The 17,460-nt window shown below is 39.0% G+C and overlaps 4 protein-coding genes across 5 annotated transcripts; 3 read left to right on the plus strand and 1 right to left on the minus strand.

Moving 5' to 3' along the window:
* LOC109723066 (dihydrolipoyllysine-residue acetyltransferase component 5 of pyruvate dehydrogenase complex, chloroplastic-like) lies at positions 300–3,908 on the plus strand. The gene is given in 7 exon segments (XM_020251276.1): positions 300–1,251; positions 1,254–1,417; positions 1,533–1,730; positions 1,832–1,919; positions 3,020–3,090; positions 3,195–3,278; positions 3,392–3,908. Coding segments are annotated over 7 exon segments (1,458 nt in total). The 5' UTR covers positions 300–503; the 3' UTR covers positions 3,497–3,908.
* LOC109723067 lies at positions 5,805–6,733 on the plus strand. The gene has a single exon (XM_020251277.1). It carries the CDS (start codon positions 5,934–5,936, stop codon positions 6,411–6,413), a length of 480 nt encoding a protein of 159 aa, XP_020106866.1. The 5' UTR covers positions 5,805–5,933; the 3' UTR covers positions 6,414–6,733.
* LOC109723068 (cx9C motif-containing protein 4, mitochondrial) lies at positions 7,652–9,760 on the minus strand. Its single transcript, XM_020251278.1, has 3 exons — positions 9,583–9,760; positions 8,629–8,790; positions 7,652–8,008 (listed from the first exon to the last, which is right to left on the minus strand). The coding sequence occupies exons 1-2, from the start codon at positions 9,666–9,668 to the stop codon at positions 8,685–8,687; spliced, it is 192 nt and encodes a 63-aa protein (XP_020106867.1). The 5' UTR covers positions 9,669–9,760; the 3' UTR covers positions 7,652–8,008; positions 8,629–8,684.
* Positions 13,053–17,116, plus strand: LOC109723259. 2 transcript variants are annotated; one of them, XM_020251573.1, is made up of 7 exons: positions 13,053–13,366; positions 13,463–14,107; positions 14,877–15,232; positions 15,533–15,744; positions 15,932–16,188; positions 16,317–16,495; positions 16,581–17,116. In XM_020251573.1, the coding sequence occupies exons 1-7, from the start codon at positions 13,114–13,116 to the stop codon at positions 16,662–16,664; spliced, it is 1,986 nt and encodes a 661-aa protein (XP_020107162.1). In that variant the 5' UTR covers positions 13,053–13,113; the 3' UTR covers positions 16,665–17,116. The 2 variants fall into 2 exon arrangements, with proteins under 2 accessions (XP_020107162.1, XP_020107161.1); XM_020251572.1 differs by having other exon boundaries at positions 13,054–13,366; positions 13,457–14,107.

The following is a 17,460-nucleotide window of genomic DNA, read 5'->3' on the forward strand; positions in this document are numbered from 1 at the left end:
TTTTATTTATCTAAACCGAACTAATTGATAGCTAACAAGTTATTACTTCACAAGAATTGACCTAGTCATAACGGTTCGATTCCGCAAAACCTTGTGTAACCCGAGCCCGATGGGATCAGGCCGGGCAGGTTGAGTTCGCGCCGTATTAGATTGGGCTCGATGATTTGGTGGGTGGCCAACCAGACTTCGACGCGTGTCGCTTGCTTTCTCGGACCTGGTCTACCACATCGACCGTGAACTTTACCCAGTTAAACTAAAAAGCACAGCAGGTTCTTCTCTATAGGATCGGTCTACAGAAATCGGTCCACCCAAATAATTCGCCCAGTGCCCTGGGGGAGAAACCACGGAGCGAGCACTCTCGGGAGCTCCGCCCCCTCTTACGATGAGTCCGAGGCGAGCGCGAGCACGTATCACTCTTTAATGCTTTCTCCTCCTCTCCATTGTCCAATTGAGGAAGAAGACGAAGAAGAAGCATCGTCATCATCATTATCATCATCATCGCCATGGCTACGCTGTCCCAGCTCCAGCTCCGCTCCTCTTTCCTACCCTCCTTTCCCTCCCTCCGCCGCTCCTCCGAGCCCTCGGCGGCGGCGGGGGTGATGGGGCGGGGCCGGGGGCGGGGGAGGGTGGAGGCGAAGATCCGGGAGATCTTCATGCCGGCGCTGAGCTCGACGATGACGGAGGGGAAGATCGTGTCGTGGACGAGGGCGGAGGGCGACAAGCTCTCCAAGGGCGACAGCGTCGTCGTCGTCGAGTCCGACAAGGCCGACATGGACGTCGAGACCTTCTACGACGGCTACCTCGCCGCCATCATCGTCGACGAGGGCTCCGTCGCGCCCGTCGGCTCCGCCATCGCCCTCCTCGCCGAGTCCGAGGACGAGATCCCCCTCGCCAAGTCCAAAGCCGCCGCATCGTCCTCCTCCTCCTCCTCTTCCGATCCCTCAACCTTCCATCCATGGAGTCCATCGCCTCCTCCGCGTCGATCTCCGCCCCCTCCCCCAGCTACCGAAGCCCTAGCATCGCCTCCCCCTCCGTCACCTGCAGCTCCGTCGCCGGTGTCGGCTTCTTCTTCGACTCACCCCGCGGCTGAAGGCGGGCGGAGAGTCGTGGCCACGCCATTTGCGAAGAAGCTCGCCAAGGATCTCAAGGTGGAGCTCGGATCCGTCGCGGGAACCGGACCAATGGGACGAATTGTTGCTAAGGACGTGGAAGCTGCTGCCGCGGCAGCTCCAACAACGGCCGCCGCAGCCCCAAGCCGGCTCCTTCGGCTTTGCCAGCCGTTGAATTGGGCTCGGTGGTGCCGTTCACTACAATGCAGGGCGCAGTGAGTAGGAACATGGTGGAGAGCCTCGCTGTCCCAACCTTCCGAGTCGGGTACACCATTACCACTGATGCCCTTGATGCGCTCTACAAAACAGTAAGGGTCCCTCTTTCGCTTTCCCGCTTGAAATAGAGTCAAAAGAACAGTATTTTGGTTAAATATATCGAAATGTTAAAGTTAAGTTTGTTGTGGTATGTATGATTCGTATCAGATTAAGTCGAAGGGGGTTACTATGACTGCGTTGTTGGCTAAGGCCACTGCAATGGCGTTGGCGCAGCACCCGCACCGGGTGGTTAATTCCAGCTGTAGAGATGGGAAGAGCTTTACCTACAATAGCAGCATCAACATTGCTGTTGCTGTGGCCATGGATGGAGGGTTGATCACTCCTGTTCTTCAGGATGCCGATAAGGTTAAAATTTTGCCTTTGCCATAATTGCTATTAGTTTGTTATTGTCACTGGGAGATTTTTGTTTTGAATGCTATTCTGATTGGAGAACCTCCAATATGCAGGTTGACATTTACTCGCTGTCGAGGAAATGGAAGGAATTAGTTGATAAGGCCCGCGCTAAGCAGCTGCAACCTCATGAGTACAACACTGGTACTGTTCATAAATCTTCACAAAATTTAAGAACAACGCTGAATTAAATTGTTTGGAATATTAATAAGCTATATTTCTTCACTAAGCTTCTGCCCCAGAATAAGTTCTATTTCTGAGTATTTGTTATATTCTATTCTTGAATATTTGTCAATCTCCTGCATGTTGCAGTGCCTTTTAGTTAGCATTGTAGTTTCTTGATGAATATCAATACCGCACTATGTAATAAGTTGCTCAGTATGATCAATGATTCATACAGTTTATAGCTCTTGCTCACATTTCTATTATTCTTTGAAGACAAGCTGTGTCTTACATTTGGTATTTGAAGGTCCGAAAGGCATTAAATGGTGTATTTTTAGACTTAACCCTTTTGTTAGTCATCTTTCTAGGACTTCAGAAACTACCTCTAGATAATCCTTGAGCCCTGTCTTGGCTGAGTTCACTATGTCAGATAACTCTGTTTACAGTCAATGTACCTTTACATTTTATCAATGTGACTATTGCATAAGTTTTAGAGGTTGTTGAAGTGGTATATAGGGAAGTCATATTAAGGTGATTTGTAAATTGTATGTCATACTATCCATACTACATTTGCTTACTAGAGTATTATAAGATCTGGCAAAAAGGGTAATTTGTAACTCTTCCGCTTTCCAATACTATCTCAAAAGACTTTTTTCCTATTCAGGGGTGATATTTGCAGCCATTCTCGATGTTGAATGTCATTTTGCAATGCTTATTTCTTGCTCAGTGTGCCATATGTTTACTTATTTTCAAATCCCTTTGTCTCTCAGCTATATGACTGTTATAATTAGCCCTTTCTAGGCATTCTAAGTTTCTAACAGCCTAAGATGTGTTCCATAAGGCTACTTCTGGAGAGTTGAAAGTTATCTTTCCCTCTAATAGTCTTGTCAGTTGAACTGCCTTGTTTGCATATAAAACTTCTGGAGAGTTGAGACTAGTCCTGATAATTGCCTACTTAATGTGTTATTATAGTGCAACAAAGTCAAAAAAAAAAGGGGGGATGTAGCAACTAGCAGTTCTTTCCTAACTACATACAATTTATTTCATTTCACTTCATAGAATTTGCATGTTAAATCTTCCAGGCACGTTCACTCTCTCAAACCTTGGAATGTTTGGTGTCGACCGATTTGATGCTATTCTACCTCCTGGAACTGTGAGTATAATTTGTCGAAACACCTAATCCTTCATCATATCAGTTTGTCAAACTTAAAAACTTAACATAATCCCATGTTGTGACTTTGTTAAACTTCTCTTCAGGGAGCCATCATGGCCGTCGGTGCATCACAGCCAACTGTTGTTGCTACTAAGGATGGCAGGATTGGTATGAAGAATCAGATGCAGGTACTTCTTCACGGAAACACTAAAATTTTTGGCTATTTTCCATCAAATATTTTAAGTTATCAAATGCTCTAAATTTGCTAATTCTCATGCGTCTCGGGTGTGAATACCTCCAGGTGAATGTAACTGCCGATCACCGCGTAATTTATGGGGCTGATCTTGCTGCATTTCTGCAAACTCTTGCGAAGATCATCGAGGATCCAAAAGATCTTACCCTTTAAACACTCCCCGCGTTTCTTCTCTCAGCTCGGTAATTCATTGAGCTATTCTCAAAAGGTTATTTCTTTCCTCTGATAGATGGTCAAGATTTGTTCTTGTTGTAATTTGAGCTAGCCGCTTAGTCAGCGTCAATCGGGCTTGCAAGGACTCTGTTTCTTCTAGGTGTTTTCGTTTCTTTTTTTTGTTTGTTCATTTTCCAGTTAAAGTCTATGTGTTACACAGCACTTCCAATAGAAGTTTTGACTTCTAGATCTGTTAAATTTTGTGGCGTGTGTGTTTGTGTGTGTGTGTGTGTGTGTGTTATCTAAGGTGGGTTGATTTTTGGTTAATTTATTTAGAAAATGGCAGAAACACCTTTTCTGTCTTGGATATGTATGAACAAGTGTTGATCCTACGGCAAAAGTATGTTGATCATAGACTTTTGTCACGCGGGTCTCTAATTTCCTAAATGTGATGATTGACCCCAGCACAAACTATCTACATAGGATTTGATGGTGATGTTGGAATTTTATCAACAAATATTCCTCTCGTCACGGCGGGACGGGATCAATCTAATTGATAGCCAAGTTTCCAGAAAAAAAAGGTTCTTTCAAGGAACTGTTTAGTGATAAGTGTTGAGATTTTTCGACGCAGAAATGAACGGAGTCTGTTCACGAATAAGTTATCTCAGAACCATAAACATTCCTACACGAAAAGAAGAAGAAGAAGAAAGAAGAAGAAGAAGAAGAAGAAGAAAAGTGTCCCTAACTTGTTATTTGAGGCCACATTGAACTTGAATTGCTAGTGTTTATAGCGGGTAAATGACTCTCTGAGGATTCGTTTGAAAATGGTCGGAGAGAACTTTCCTGCTCATCAGATCAGTTGCCTTGCTTTTAACATTTCAAAAGTCAAAAAAAGGGTTGTTTTATAGCAGGTAGTGTCATAACCGCCAGGAATAACTCACAAGAACAACAACAGTGTACGAGGTTATAGCACTCGGCGGAGCCTCCGTGGGGACCCGAACTGTATACTCTATGCAGACAGGGTGTGTTTATACCTGATTCCACTAGGTGGAATGTCTGACTTGCACGTCGGCTAGGACATTACGATGGTGTAGGAAAGGCAGAAGGAGAATGCTAACCCTCAGACAGAAAAGTTGGCGGCTTGTTAGTAGGTGATTTAGAGTATAAGAACTAATTTGGTATCCAGAAACAACAATACCGATCCGCTGATAGCGCTTGGGATGGCACAAATGACGAGCCACTGGAATAACTTACTAGCTTCTAGACACTCCAGCCAGTAATTTGGCCGCTTCTTACTTTTGTCGGTATTCTTTTTCTGTCTCTTTCTCTTATTCTTTGTGTTGTTTCATTTCTTTTTCTCCTCCCTCTCTCATTTTTCCATCTGGAGCCTTGTTGCTCCACTGGTATAATTTAGTCTATCTTTTTAATGAACGAAACGAAAAGCATACTACAGTTCTTTCTCTTTTAAAATATATATATATATATATATATAAGAGGTTAGTAATTGTGCGAGCTGCTTACACAATCCCAACTGAATAAACCCCCCAGATAGTTTTTATTTAAGAGGGCCGAGAAGATGAATGAGTGTTTTGGTTTCACTTTTTCTCCTCCTACAATGGAGGGGACACAGCAGCAAAACATAAGTTGGAAAAACGAAAGAAAGAAAAGGATAATTAATTAATGTTCTCAAGGTATTCTTAGTTGATTGCTAAAAGGGGTGAAAATAGCCATTATGGCCGTCTCGAGCCGAAAGGTCATGCGAAACATACCACTCCACCATCCAAAATGCGCGATAGCTCAAATGATAAATTCCAGCTCTCCGCTTTTAATCATGCTTTGTCACATAATATTCTCAATTGGAGATTACTTGCTAACATTGAAATAATTCTCAAGACCGCGGAGTTAAAGTAATGTTAGGTAGGCAAAAGAAAAGAAAAGCGCGATTAATGGGTGTAAGAGTTGTCTTACTCCCACTAACCTATTAATAAAAGCTAAGCAACAAAAAGGGACTCAAAAATCATACCTTTATGTTCTCAGTGTGGCCTAACACTTCGGCTTTTGCTGGGAATAATAAGGTTGAGTGGTGTACCCCTTCAAACATTTGAACACCAACACCATTTAATCACCCTTTTTCCTTCCACTTATTTGGTCTTGTTGCTTTCATTGTCCAACGGCTCATTTCTTCGCGGGTCCCTCCAAAAACCACTCCTCTTTCCCCCCCCCCCCCTCTCTCTCTCTCTCTCTCTGTCTCTGGACCGTTCGATCCGGCGGTGGATGAGAAAGATGTTCCAACCCCCATGAAAGGGATCACCATGACACAACAAGGGATTAAGTTCACAGAGGCCCACTTATTTTCTCTAGCACATTATCCCTTCCCTCATAATTAGTGTGCCCAATTCCATTCTGGAGAGATAGAAAAAGAGCGAGAAACCGAAGAATGGATGATTTTAGCTTCCCCACCATTCAAACAGACCAAGATTCTCTTCCCCGTCTCCCCTTCCCTCACTACGCCGCCTCTCCCGTATGGTTCACATCCTCCCCTACCGCCGATAACCCCGTCCGCAGAAGCTGCTCATTTAAAGAAGAGGCGAAAAGAGATCCCGAGCCGGATACAAACAACCTCGCGGTTTGCAGTTCCGGGCGGCTTATCGTCGACGAGGAGAAGATGGACATGCTGTGGGAGGATTTCAACGAAGAGCTCATCCGGGTGTCCCGCGAGATGGGATCGGAGAAGGATTCGAAAGCCAATTCGGACGAGTCGGTCGCGACGACGGTTGATCGGTGCGAGTGGAGCGCGTCGAAGAGCGGTAGCATAATTCATCATAGAAGGCCGAGCTTGCTGCTGATACTGAAGGTGCTGAAGAAGCTCTTCTTGATCCAGAAAGCGAGTTCTGCCAGAAACACTTCACATTGTTAAGTTGATCAGAGAGAGATCACACACAAAGAGTTGCCACCATTGTAAGTATAATAAACTCCGTAAGATATAGAAGTACACACAGGGATGCCACAGCAAAAAAATGGATAGTTGATAAATTGTGTTCATGGATGGAGTTTGAATACAAGAGAGATATATTGGAATTAAAAGTGGCAATCAACAGATTTGCAAAACCATACATCTCTATGGGCAAAACAATTGTGTAAGATACTATAGTTAGACTTGCATTACTTTTGCTATAATTGTATGTGATGTGAAACTGATCATGGCATTAAATTAAGCATGTGCAATTGTAATTATTACTTGCCTATATTTAGATTCATATCAACTCCAATATCTGCTACCATATTTGCTCATCTTCACTGTTTCATGATGATAATGCATGACAATAACACTTGATCACTTGTGGGAAGAGAACATTCTGGATTGCCCTAGAGAAACTATTGCCTGAGCGCGGTGCATCGTGCCCCGCTCTACCGTCTGCCCTTCATCTCATCACATACGTTCAATCCGATCATCCAATTTTCAAATGCGAACACACTAATTTCTCGTTTGACCTATGCCTTAATGGTGCCCGCCTACCTTTACTTTTTGTCCTTGGCGGTGGGATTGGCATTTGATTTGTGTACTAAGCAACTAGGACAACCCATGAGAAGGACATCTAACCACCAGTTTCATTTCAAAAGCAAATCTTGTTGCTTTGTGTGGCTGTTACATATGCCTGGTTGGAGTTATAACAGTGTTTTTTGTTTTGTTAGCTCATTACATTGGACCTATTAATAAAAAAAGCGGCAATGACATGGGTCAGATATTATTGAATTGTGATCAGTTACTAATACATAAGCAGATCGCTAGATCCGCCAACTAGTTCTCTCCCCATTAGTGGTGCTTCAATCTAAACAAACATATCACAGCCATCTTAAATTTAACCTCTCTGATTTTGAACAATTTTTAAGCTACATTATCGGTGCAAGAAACAATAAACTTTGATATCACATTGACATTGTTAACCAGTTGAGCACACCAAATACAAGCTAACCAAAAATATTCTATATATTCACCAACTAACCAACAATGCTTCCCGACTAAAATAAGACATCTGAAGATAGATGCTTATTCTTTTGCAACACACATTTTGTATACTGTCGAAGAGCTTTACTGGCATGAAAGCTACACCACGGAGGCGATTGCTTTTCCCTTGCTGTCTCCAAAGCATTGTATTAAGAAGTTACCAAATAAGCATAAGAGTAAGATATAGAATTATAGTTGTTCATACAGTAGTGGATCAATCTCAAAGTGCATTGTACATCTTTGTCTGTACGCTGTAAAGATATATACAATGTTTCAAACATTTCAATTATGTGTTAAGAAAATTTGCAAACCATGCTACACATACAAGCGCGTCGGGGAGGGGAGAAGAAGTTGAATGCATCAGAAACTTCTCAAAGAAGAGACTGATCCTGTTAATAACAGCAAGAGTAAACCAAAAAAAACGAGGAGAAGAACCATCTACTGGAACTGCTTAAGCTGTGTGTTGGGCTGGGCATTGCTGCAATGATTTATGCCCTAACCATACCCTACAGAAAAAAAAAAAGACGCATTAACTCGATTGATAAGAAACAGTACTAAGAAGTATTTTGTAGCACTACAATTGCAAGGTTTTAGCCCAATTTATATGAAATTACTATGTCTTTCCAATATCATTTTGCTAAAACTCCCACCTCCAGGTACGGATTCCATGAAACAGCTAAACTAAGTTCTGCTACAAAAGTTTTTTTAAAAAAAATGCAACTACTTGTGGTCTTGAGAAACAAGTGGATTAGAAGAATGAAAAACCCATTTTCGTACAAGCGAATCAGATTGAGTTAGATACAACACAATTAACAAGTTTTCAGAAAAGAAACACAAGTAGTTGTGACGTAAAAACTCTCCCCCCCCTAAAAGAACCGAATGATGGAACAGATAGAAGAGGACTTAAAACTTTACAAATGAAAGAAATAGAACAATCTATAGAAGAAAGAAATATTTCTACACCCAATTGACAGAACCAACAGTTAAGGAGGCTACCATAATGTATGAAATCAAATTCTTGTTAATTCTGCAGGATATGTTTCAAACAACTATCAATCGCAAGGTCGAAAATAGAAATGTATAAACTAACGGGCATGCAGTGTGATAAGATTTCGCAACTTATTACTTTAAAAAATTTCTCTTGGAAAATGATCAAGCGGCTCTAGGATAGATTTTGCAGTGTCACTTTGAACTGGTTTTCAGTAATCCGGAGAGCGAAGCACAATGTGTGGACTTGTACTCGCATTTCTCGCAACAAGATTGCAGCAACTCGATGACTTTCAGGCACCTGAAACAAAATGCAGAAGTCCACAATCCAGATATAGTAACTCTACTTGGAATCATAATCTGCTAAGTAAAATTATCATAGCTAAATTACAGAAAACTCCCTTATAAATACCTTCTTCATTTTTTTTTACTTTTTCTTTGTAACTTTCAAAAATCTGTATTTTACTCGTTTAACATTTCAAGTTGTTATATTTCATCCCCTTCGTTAGAATTTCATCGCCACCCTATCTATTTTATATAATTTATATCGAAAATACTTTCCAAAATGACTAAAATATATTAAATTCGTCAGAATTTCATCGCTACTCAATTTATTTTTTATAATTTATATCGAAAATACTTTCCAAAATGACTAAAATATTTTAAAAAATTAACTTTTTTTATAGAAGAAGTAATGAAAATTTAATCATTTTGCCCTTTCTATTACCCTCTCTCCATTAGCATCGTACAAAATATTTCTGAAATTTTAAAAGAGCAAAATATAGATTTTTGAAAGTCAGCGTCAGCGTCAGGATTACAAGAGATTTTCTATAGTAATTTAGGCAATTATCATTAAGTGATTTTATTGCATCAGCTACCGAAACCAATCCCGACCCAATCCGAGTTGACTCGAAACACTAACGATTGGAACCCAAACCCAAACAGGGAGATGAACCCCAGGAAGAATCAAGAATCCATCTCCTTCAACATCTAATTCATCAAATTCTAGCTGGAGAAAAAAAAAAAAAAGAAAAAAAAAAAGAAAAGAAAAAATCGCAGCAACTTTAAGGGTGGTGGGTGTTGGATTGTTTACCTTTGGGGATCGAAGTTGTTCTTGGTGAGACAAGCTTGGATATCGCACGCCTCTTTTTTGCACGGCTCTTTGCTCTTCTGCGCCATTTTTTTTTTAATTTTTTTCGCTTTTCCTTCCCCTTTCCTTTCCCTTTTCCCAGCAACAACACCGCCGAGAAGAGAGAAGAGAACGATCGAACTCCGACGAGTTTGTGTTTTTGTTTTTGTTTTTGTTTGACACGCTCTGGGCCTATTGGGCCAGTGGGGCCCCGAGATGGGTCCAGTCGAATGTAATGGGCTTAGCATAGGCCCACTAAGATAGCGGGCCGTGATGATGATATTTTCCGAATACATATGGTTAATCACTTCACTCTCCCACCGTTTTCCTTTTTTTTTTTGGGAAAACTTCAAAAACCCCCCCTGTGGTTTCGTGCATTCTCACTTTGCTACCCTGTGGTTTAAAACGTATCAATTTACCCCCCTGTGGTTTCATTTTTATCTTTTCGGAAGCTTTTTCGTTAATATTTTGTTAAATTATATACAAAAAACTTCAGATAACCATCTATATTTATCGAATAGTCACTTTAGTATCCTTTAATTTTAACTTTGTCACTGATTTTAAAAAAAAATAATAATAAAATTGATAACAAAAAGATAAAAATGAAACCACAGGGGGGCAAATTGATACGTTTTAAACCACAGGGTAGCAAAGTAAGAATGCACGAAACCACAGGGAGGGTTTTTGAAGTTTTCCCTTTTTTTTTTTTTACATATAAATAATGTGCATAATAACCTTTTAAATTTTTATTAGTTGCTTAAATTAAGTTTGTTGTTAAAAAAAAAAAAACATCTGTGAATTCTAACCGGAGTTGCCAATTTAGCCTTAGACACTTTAACACACGATAATTTCTATTTAATTTTGTGGACATAAAAAAAAAAAAAAAAAAACAGATAGCATATTATTTATCTCTTAAAAAAAAAAAAGAAAAAGAATAAGGAGTAGAACCAAATATTGGGCAAACGATGAAAGCTACTGGCATTTATTTCAAACAAACGTAAACTTAAAATTTTTAAAATTAGCGATATTCAATTATACTATATTACTATAAACTGAAAAATAAATAAAAAAATTCAGAACTTTAAAGTTTAAATAAAATTTCTTTGAGTGAGTGAGCTCTATGTATGTAGACTGTAGAGTATGCTTGCAAACTCTACTTACAAAATTTAAAAAAAAAAGGAAAAAAAAAGAGAAGGGTAAAAGATAAACATTTTATCCACAAGCTTTTCTCTTATTTTATGACCCTTCACGCACCACGAACTCCCTAAAATCAAACTCACGGGTCGCACGCATGTGCCTACGAGTTAGTATAGATTATAGAATCTATAGGGGTACATAAGGTCCATGATCTTGCCTTTTCGGAAGGTGTTAAATGCATGAGTACAAGCACGTATCTTCTTATACATGATCCCTAGCTCCTATTTTTATTTAGAGAGAGTACTCGGATATAATAAAAGGTTAAAATATTAATGTTGCTGTTTGAAAAATCTTACTGTCACGCGTTAAGTGCTTTTTTGACTTCCACAAAACCTACCGCAGCTACCATGCACACTCACTGTGAGAATCTTTGCACCTTCCAAGCTACCACATCTCCTTAAATTTGGGTCTTAACATGACACAAAAGTGACAAAATTTCTCCTTCCTCCCTTCATTTCTGGTGAGATTATTTGCATCCATTAGATGGACCAGTATATTTGTACAGTACATTACTGAACACTCTATGATAAAAATTTTAAAATTGTATTTTCATTCATTGAATATATTTTCTATATATATATTGAAAACTTATTGTTCATAAGTCAAAAAGTGGTTCTTTTTCTATTTTGGATTGTTAAGACTATACGATGCTTTAGTAATAGACTTCTATATCTTTTTTTTTTTTTTACAAACCCTTTTAATAGTGTACATCGTATCTATCGGATTGAATTTTGATTTTAAGACGTTAACTGTTAAAAAATAAGTACGATGAATAAAGAATACAAATACACTGAAAAAAGACAATAATTTCTCTCATTCTGACTCACTTTATCAAATCCTTAATTTCCATTCACATTGTGGCTTGATGGTTCGTTTTACTACATTTAAAAAATCTATAGGCCACCACTCATATATCTATTCTAGCGTGAAGTGAGATTTAAACTCTGAATCTCATATTTGGTCAGAGATGTGTCACCCACTTTTCTAAGTAATGTTGGTTCGATCAACAATCTTTCTATCAGCAAATAGAGAGAGAGAGAGAGAGAGAGAGAGAGAGTGAGAGATTATTGCTCTGATAGTCAGTGTGTCAGCAAAGCAATCTGCCAATGAGAATGCAACAAATTATCTCAATTATTATTGAAACTCCTCTAATTACAATCTCTAATGTCACCTTTTTCATATATAGTTTTTCTCTTTCAAGCAAAAGCCCATTACCTCACCTTTAAAATTTTATTAAAGCTGTCTCTTCAATGAGATAAAAATATTACATGGCTACTAGAAAATAGTACTTAATGAGGATATAAGGATATAATTAATGCCTTTTCCTTGTCTACCACGTTAATTAGTCATGCATTCATTTGCCAATTTTTTTAAAGAAAATGCTATATATATGTCTATATATATATATATACATCTTTAGATAGGTGTAAATTATACGCCTTATATATTTATATAGGATTTAAAAAATTTCTTAAGCTGTTAGTTAAAAAAAAAAAAAAAAGTAGTACAAATAAAAAAATAAAGAACACTTGGATGAGTGAGATATGAAATATGCACCTAATTTAGAACTGTATAGATAGTATTGCTTCTCTATCTTACTATTTTTTTTTTTTTCTGTAAGTATTAATTCATTTTATTATATTTGAATAGTAATCTGTCCCGAAAAATAATCAAAATTCTTTAAGTCAAATCTCTTATTAATATATTGATAAAATTATATAACATTTTAAACTACGTAGGGGAGAGTTTTTTTAATCCTTTGTATAATATATATTGATAGTTTAACAAGTTATAAAGACAACAATTTAAGGGATCCATAGTGGATTTTTTTTTTTCTTTTTTTTTTTCTGGTGAAGTCCTACGAGTCCTATTCTACAAGTTTTTAAGAAACAGCTAATGAGCTCACGTACTACACCATCTATATATAAATCATATGTACAATTCAATTACAATATTATATATTATGATATAAATCAACACATTATAGAATCTTTTTCGCAAAAATTTGCAAACTCTTTCTTGCGGTTAATCACCACAATGTATGTAATATAATTTAAGAGAGCGAATACTTTGGAGTTTGGACTCTGACTATAAAATCTCAGCTGATTGCTCACCAAAATCCTCGGAACCCCACTCTAGTCTCAATTTCCACCCTATTATAATTTATTAATATATATTTACTATTATTATATAATTTATTTTTATTTTTCATTATTATTTAAGCAACAACAAATCGAGCCCCTACTCTCCCTTTCTCCAAATCGAACAACGCAGAGAGAGAGAGAGAGAGATGTTGGAATGGCTCAACACCGGCAAACCGGTTCGGAGCGGTTCGGGTTGCGGAGCCACCTCGACCAAACCGGACCGGCCGATCCCCGGATCCCCTACAAGCCCTCGAGGATCCGCCGCTCCGCCGCGAAGCTCCACCACCACCACCACCGCCACCGCCTCCTCCCCTCCTCCTCCGCCTCCGCCGCCGCCCTCGCCGTAACCCTAGCGCTCGCCCTCTTCGTCGTCTTCCTCGCGCTCCGCCACCTCTCCGGCGACAAAGGTACCCTCCGAAATCTCACCTTGGAATCGTTCGTTCCCTTCTGGCCCCTTCTCGATCCGATCTGATTGCGATTGTTTCCGGTTTCGGTAGGAGCAGGGGACGAATCGAGCGGGAGTTTCGAGTTTAAGTTTCGATCGAATCGATCTAAGGAGCTCAAATTTGGTCACGGAGTTGGGGGTCGGATTGGGCGGGATTCGAGGTATTGGGATGGAGACGATCGGAGACGAGATCAGGACTACAGCGAGGACGAAGCGCCCAAAAAGGATCCGATTTTGGATAGCGGAGAGAGTGGTGCGGGGACGGTTACTGTGGAGGGTGATAAGAAGGGGGAGGGGAGAGGTGGGAATAAAGGGGTATTGTATAATGAAGGAGGGAGGAAGGAGTTGGATTCGTATAAGGAGGAGTATGAAACCTCCTTGAAGAATGGTGTGAAGTTGGATAAGGATGATGGAGTGAAAGAGGTTGTTGATCCGGATGATGAGTACGACGACGGTATCGATGTGCAAGATGATCATGATGATGATAGTGGTGGTGGTGGTGGTGATGCCATTCATGGTGATTTGCGTGGGAGTGAGAAAGATGTGTTTTTGGATAATACAAATGAGAAAGCTTCGAGTAAGATCAGCGGCGGTGGCAGCGTTCGAAAGAAAGGTGGGCATATGGGTGGTGATAGTGTGAAGGTTTCCGGTTCTGAGAAGAAGTCGAGTTCGAAAAGAAAGCCAAAACACCACAAGATTTCTGGTGAGTGGTTTATTTCTTTCTCCAGTGTGTTTACTTAGATTGCTCAACTTTATGATTGCTTTTAGTACTTGTTAATTAGAAAATCAAAGTTCTAATTTTTCCCTCTTAATGTTTGTGCCTAGTATGAAACATTTGGTTTTGTTCATGGGTTTCTCCTTTTGTTTGTTATTATCACTGTAATTTGCTCCTTGATATAGTTGTTCTTTCTTAGATTTTATGAATCTTGTTGTAGTGTCCTTCATCACCTGTAACGCTATCACCAAAATTATATGGTTGGTTGATGATATTCCCCATTGTTGAACTCTTAGACTGCAAAAACTCCTATTCCCCATTCTCTTTTGTTTTTCAAAACATTGAATTTCCTGCCAGAGCAGGCCTAAGTCATTATGATGATAACATTCATATTGAAAATCAGAAGAATATCAAATTCCATAGTCTCTTAAACTATATTCACAGGACATGATAATGTCACAATCCAATTCGAATGAAGGTATAGTCAACTAATTATGAACTTTGAATTGTGAACTTTCCACATCCATGTCACATCATCAGAGCATACTAGTTTATATCTAGCTTTTTGTGAAACTTGTTGTACTCAGAAAACTGAAAGGTGCATCAACACTTGTGTAAGTTCTTGATAAGATACATGTCATTACAGTCATTTCTAAAAGATTAATTTGCTGGTTGCAAGCCATATAATCAGGCATTTAGCATTTATATGCTTTGTTCGTTTATTATTTGCCTGAATTATTTTTCTTAATTTGATCAGGTTCAACTTGTGAGATGAAATTCTTGAACTCTACAGCTCAAATCGTAGAGCCTGTAGTGAACAAGAAATTTGCTAGATTTTCCTTGCAATATACACAATTTGAAGACAAGCCAAGCGGGTCTGAAGATTGGGAGCCGCGATTCGCTGGCCACCAGACATTGCAAGAATGGAAGGAGTCATATCACGCCAAGGACCAAACGATAAATTGTGGCTTTATTAAAGGTCCTGATGGTTCTTCAAGTATTGGATTTGATATATCTGAAGATGATAGAAAATACATGAGCAGTTGCCACATTGTTGTGTCCTCTTGCATCTTTGGTAATTCAGATCGCTTGAGAACACCATTTGGCAAAACGGTATGCATCTTCGGATGAATTATTTAACCGGAGTATCCACTTTTCGACTTTCTTTAGATTGCGTTATGTTCTGCAAACTGTTCCCATTTTATACACATTCTATAGATCCCCTCCCCCCCCCCAATCAATAATGTGAATATATATTCAGATTCAGCAAAAATCTATTCCATAAGTGAAGTTTCTGAACAACTTAGCTATTTTATATGGTGCAATTAATAAAACCTACTTGTGCATGATACCTTGTTCAGTTATCTTGACAATAGCATTTAAACAAAAAAGTGGTTTTTGACATCTCTGCAGATCACACATCTATCAAGGAAAAATGTTTGCTTTGTTATGTTTTTGGACGAAAATACATTGCAGACTTTAGCAACGGAAGGGCAAAAAATGGACAACATGGGGTTCATTGGTTTGTGGAAGATTATAATGGTTAAAAATCTACCTTATGATGATATGCGGAGGGTTGGGAAAATACCCAAGTTTTTGGCACATCGGCTTTTCCCTTCTGCTAGGTGAGAATGAAGCTGTCAGATATCGTCATATGCAGTTTTACTAAATTTTCCTTCCTGCATCCATGTAATGTGTTCAAAATTGTTTTATTCTCATGTATTATCTCCTGTTAGTTAATTGTACAGAATTTTTGCCTTATTGTTATTTTGCACTCTTGGATTCCAACGTAGAGGTCATGATCTGTTTCAGGTATTCAATCTGGCTAGACAGCAAATTGCGACTTCAACGTGATCCAATTCTTATTTTAGAGTATTTCCTCTGGCGGCATGGTCATGAGTATGCTATTTCCAATCACTATGATCGGCACTGTGTTTGGGAGGAGGTGTTGCAAAACAAGAAGCTGAACAAATTCAATCACACAATTATCGATCAACAGTTTGAGTTTTACCAGTCCGATGGACTGAAGAGATTCGACCCCTCTGATCCCAACAAGTTGCTTCCTAGTTGTATGGGCTCTTACCGCACTATTTGTTCTCTTCGTAATATTTAGTCACACAAGCTATAAATATCTCTATCAGTTATTTAACATTAGCGGCTTCACTCAGATTTACCGTCTCTTTCTCTTACTGAGCAGATGTTCCAGAAGGTTCTTTCATTGTCAGAGAGCACACACCAATGTCAAACTTATTTTCTTGCCTATGGTTCAATGAAGTCGACCGTTTTACTCCTCGAGACCAGCTGAGTTTTGCATATACTTATTTGAAACTTAGGAGGATGAATCCTGAGAAGCACTTTTACCTCAACATGTTCAAGGTAACATCTCAAACATTTGTTTAGATTTCGACAATCTTCATTCTTGCACTATTCTTTCTAGTTTAAGAATTTTTTATGTTTCCAGGATTGCGAGAGGCGTTCCATAGCGAAACTTTTCCATCACAGAGCAGAAGAGAAGCGAAGTAGTTCTACACAGCAAGCCAGATAGCAGGAGGTATTAGGCAAGCATTGGAGAAGAAAGATGAAGCCGAGGTGGTTATTTGCAGAGAGGCCCTTGGCTCATTGACATTTTGGCCATTAAGCCCATTAGTAGGACAGAAATATCGCTCTATGAGCAGTTCAAGCTTAAAGTTCGGTATGCAATTGATTAAGGCCAACTTTTCAGTGTCATTAGCAGTTCAAGCTTGAAGTTTGGTATGCAATTGATTAAGGCCAACTTTTCAGTGTCATTGCACGATATTTTCGATTATCTTTCTTTTTATTTACCTTTTTTACAGAGGCTGATCTGAAGGTACTAATTCTTGTATTATATAGTTGTATTAATTAGCAAAATTTTGCCTATAATGGTCCAATCTTCCATGTTTTATGTAATCAGATTGTGGCACTCATTATATATTTCAATCCTATTGGATGATTACCAAGGCAAAATGATTCTCAGGATCCATTTTGTTAATTATTGTTTCTCTTATTAACGATATAATTACCACAGATACTAACAACATAGTTTCAGACACCACTTGCATAAAAACACTTGTATGATAGAAAACATGGGGTGAACGTGACACGATCGTAATGACAGGCATGCTTAGCAATCTGAGATTACTATTCTCTGTATTTTGCCAGTAAAGAAAACTATCCTGCGTGGTGTTGCTGTATTAGTTTAGTCCAATAATGCATTCTATGAAGTTGCTATCTTGTTTAGTTTGTTGTACTCACTCTCAATATATTTACATAACTTAGGAAAATTCGTGACAGTTGTACAAAGATATTAGGAGTTAACGTTA

The sequence above is a fragment of the Ananas comosus genome, linkage group 17, assembly GCF_001540865.1.
Source record: "Ananas comosus cultivar F153 linkage group 17, ASM154086v1, whole genome shotgun sequence".
Classification (NCBI taxonomy): Eukaryota; Viridiplantae; Streptophyta; class Magnoliopsida; order Poales; family Bromeliaceae; genus Ananas; species Ananas comosus.

Bases quoted from the DNA above. Each gene is read 5' to 3' on its own strand.
- LOC109723068 (XM_020251278.1), bottom strand. From the start codon at position 9,668: ATGGCGCAGAAGAGCAAAGAGCCGTGCAAAAAAGAGGCGTGCGATATC. The intron at 8,791-9,582 runs GTAAACAATCCA...ATTTTGTTTCAG, and splicing joins AACAACTTCGATCCCCAAAG to GTGCCTGAAAGTCATCGAGT.
- LOC109723259 (XM_020251572.1), top strand. From the start codon at position 13,114: ATGGCTCAACACCGGCAAACCGGTTCGGAGCGGTTCGGGTTGCGGAGC. The intron at 15,233-15,532 runs GTATGCATCTTC...ACATCTCTGCAG, and splicing joins GAACACCATTTGGCAAAACG to ATCACACATCTATCAAGGAA. The intron at 16,189-16,316 runs GTATGGGCTCTT...CTTACTGAGCAG, and splicing joins CAACAAGTTGCTTCCTAGTT to ATGTTCCAGAAGGTTCTTTC.
- LOC109723067 (XM_020251277.1), top strand. From the start codon at position 5,934: ATGGATGATTTTAGCTTCCCCACCATTCAAACAGACCAAGATTCTCTT.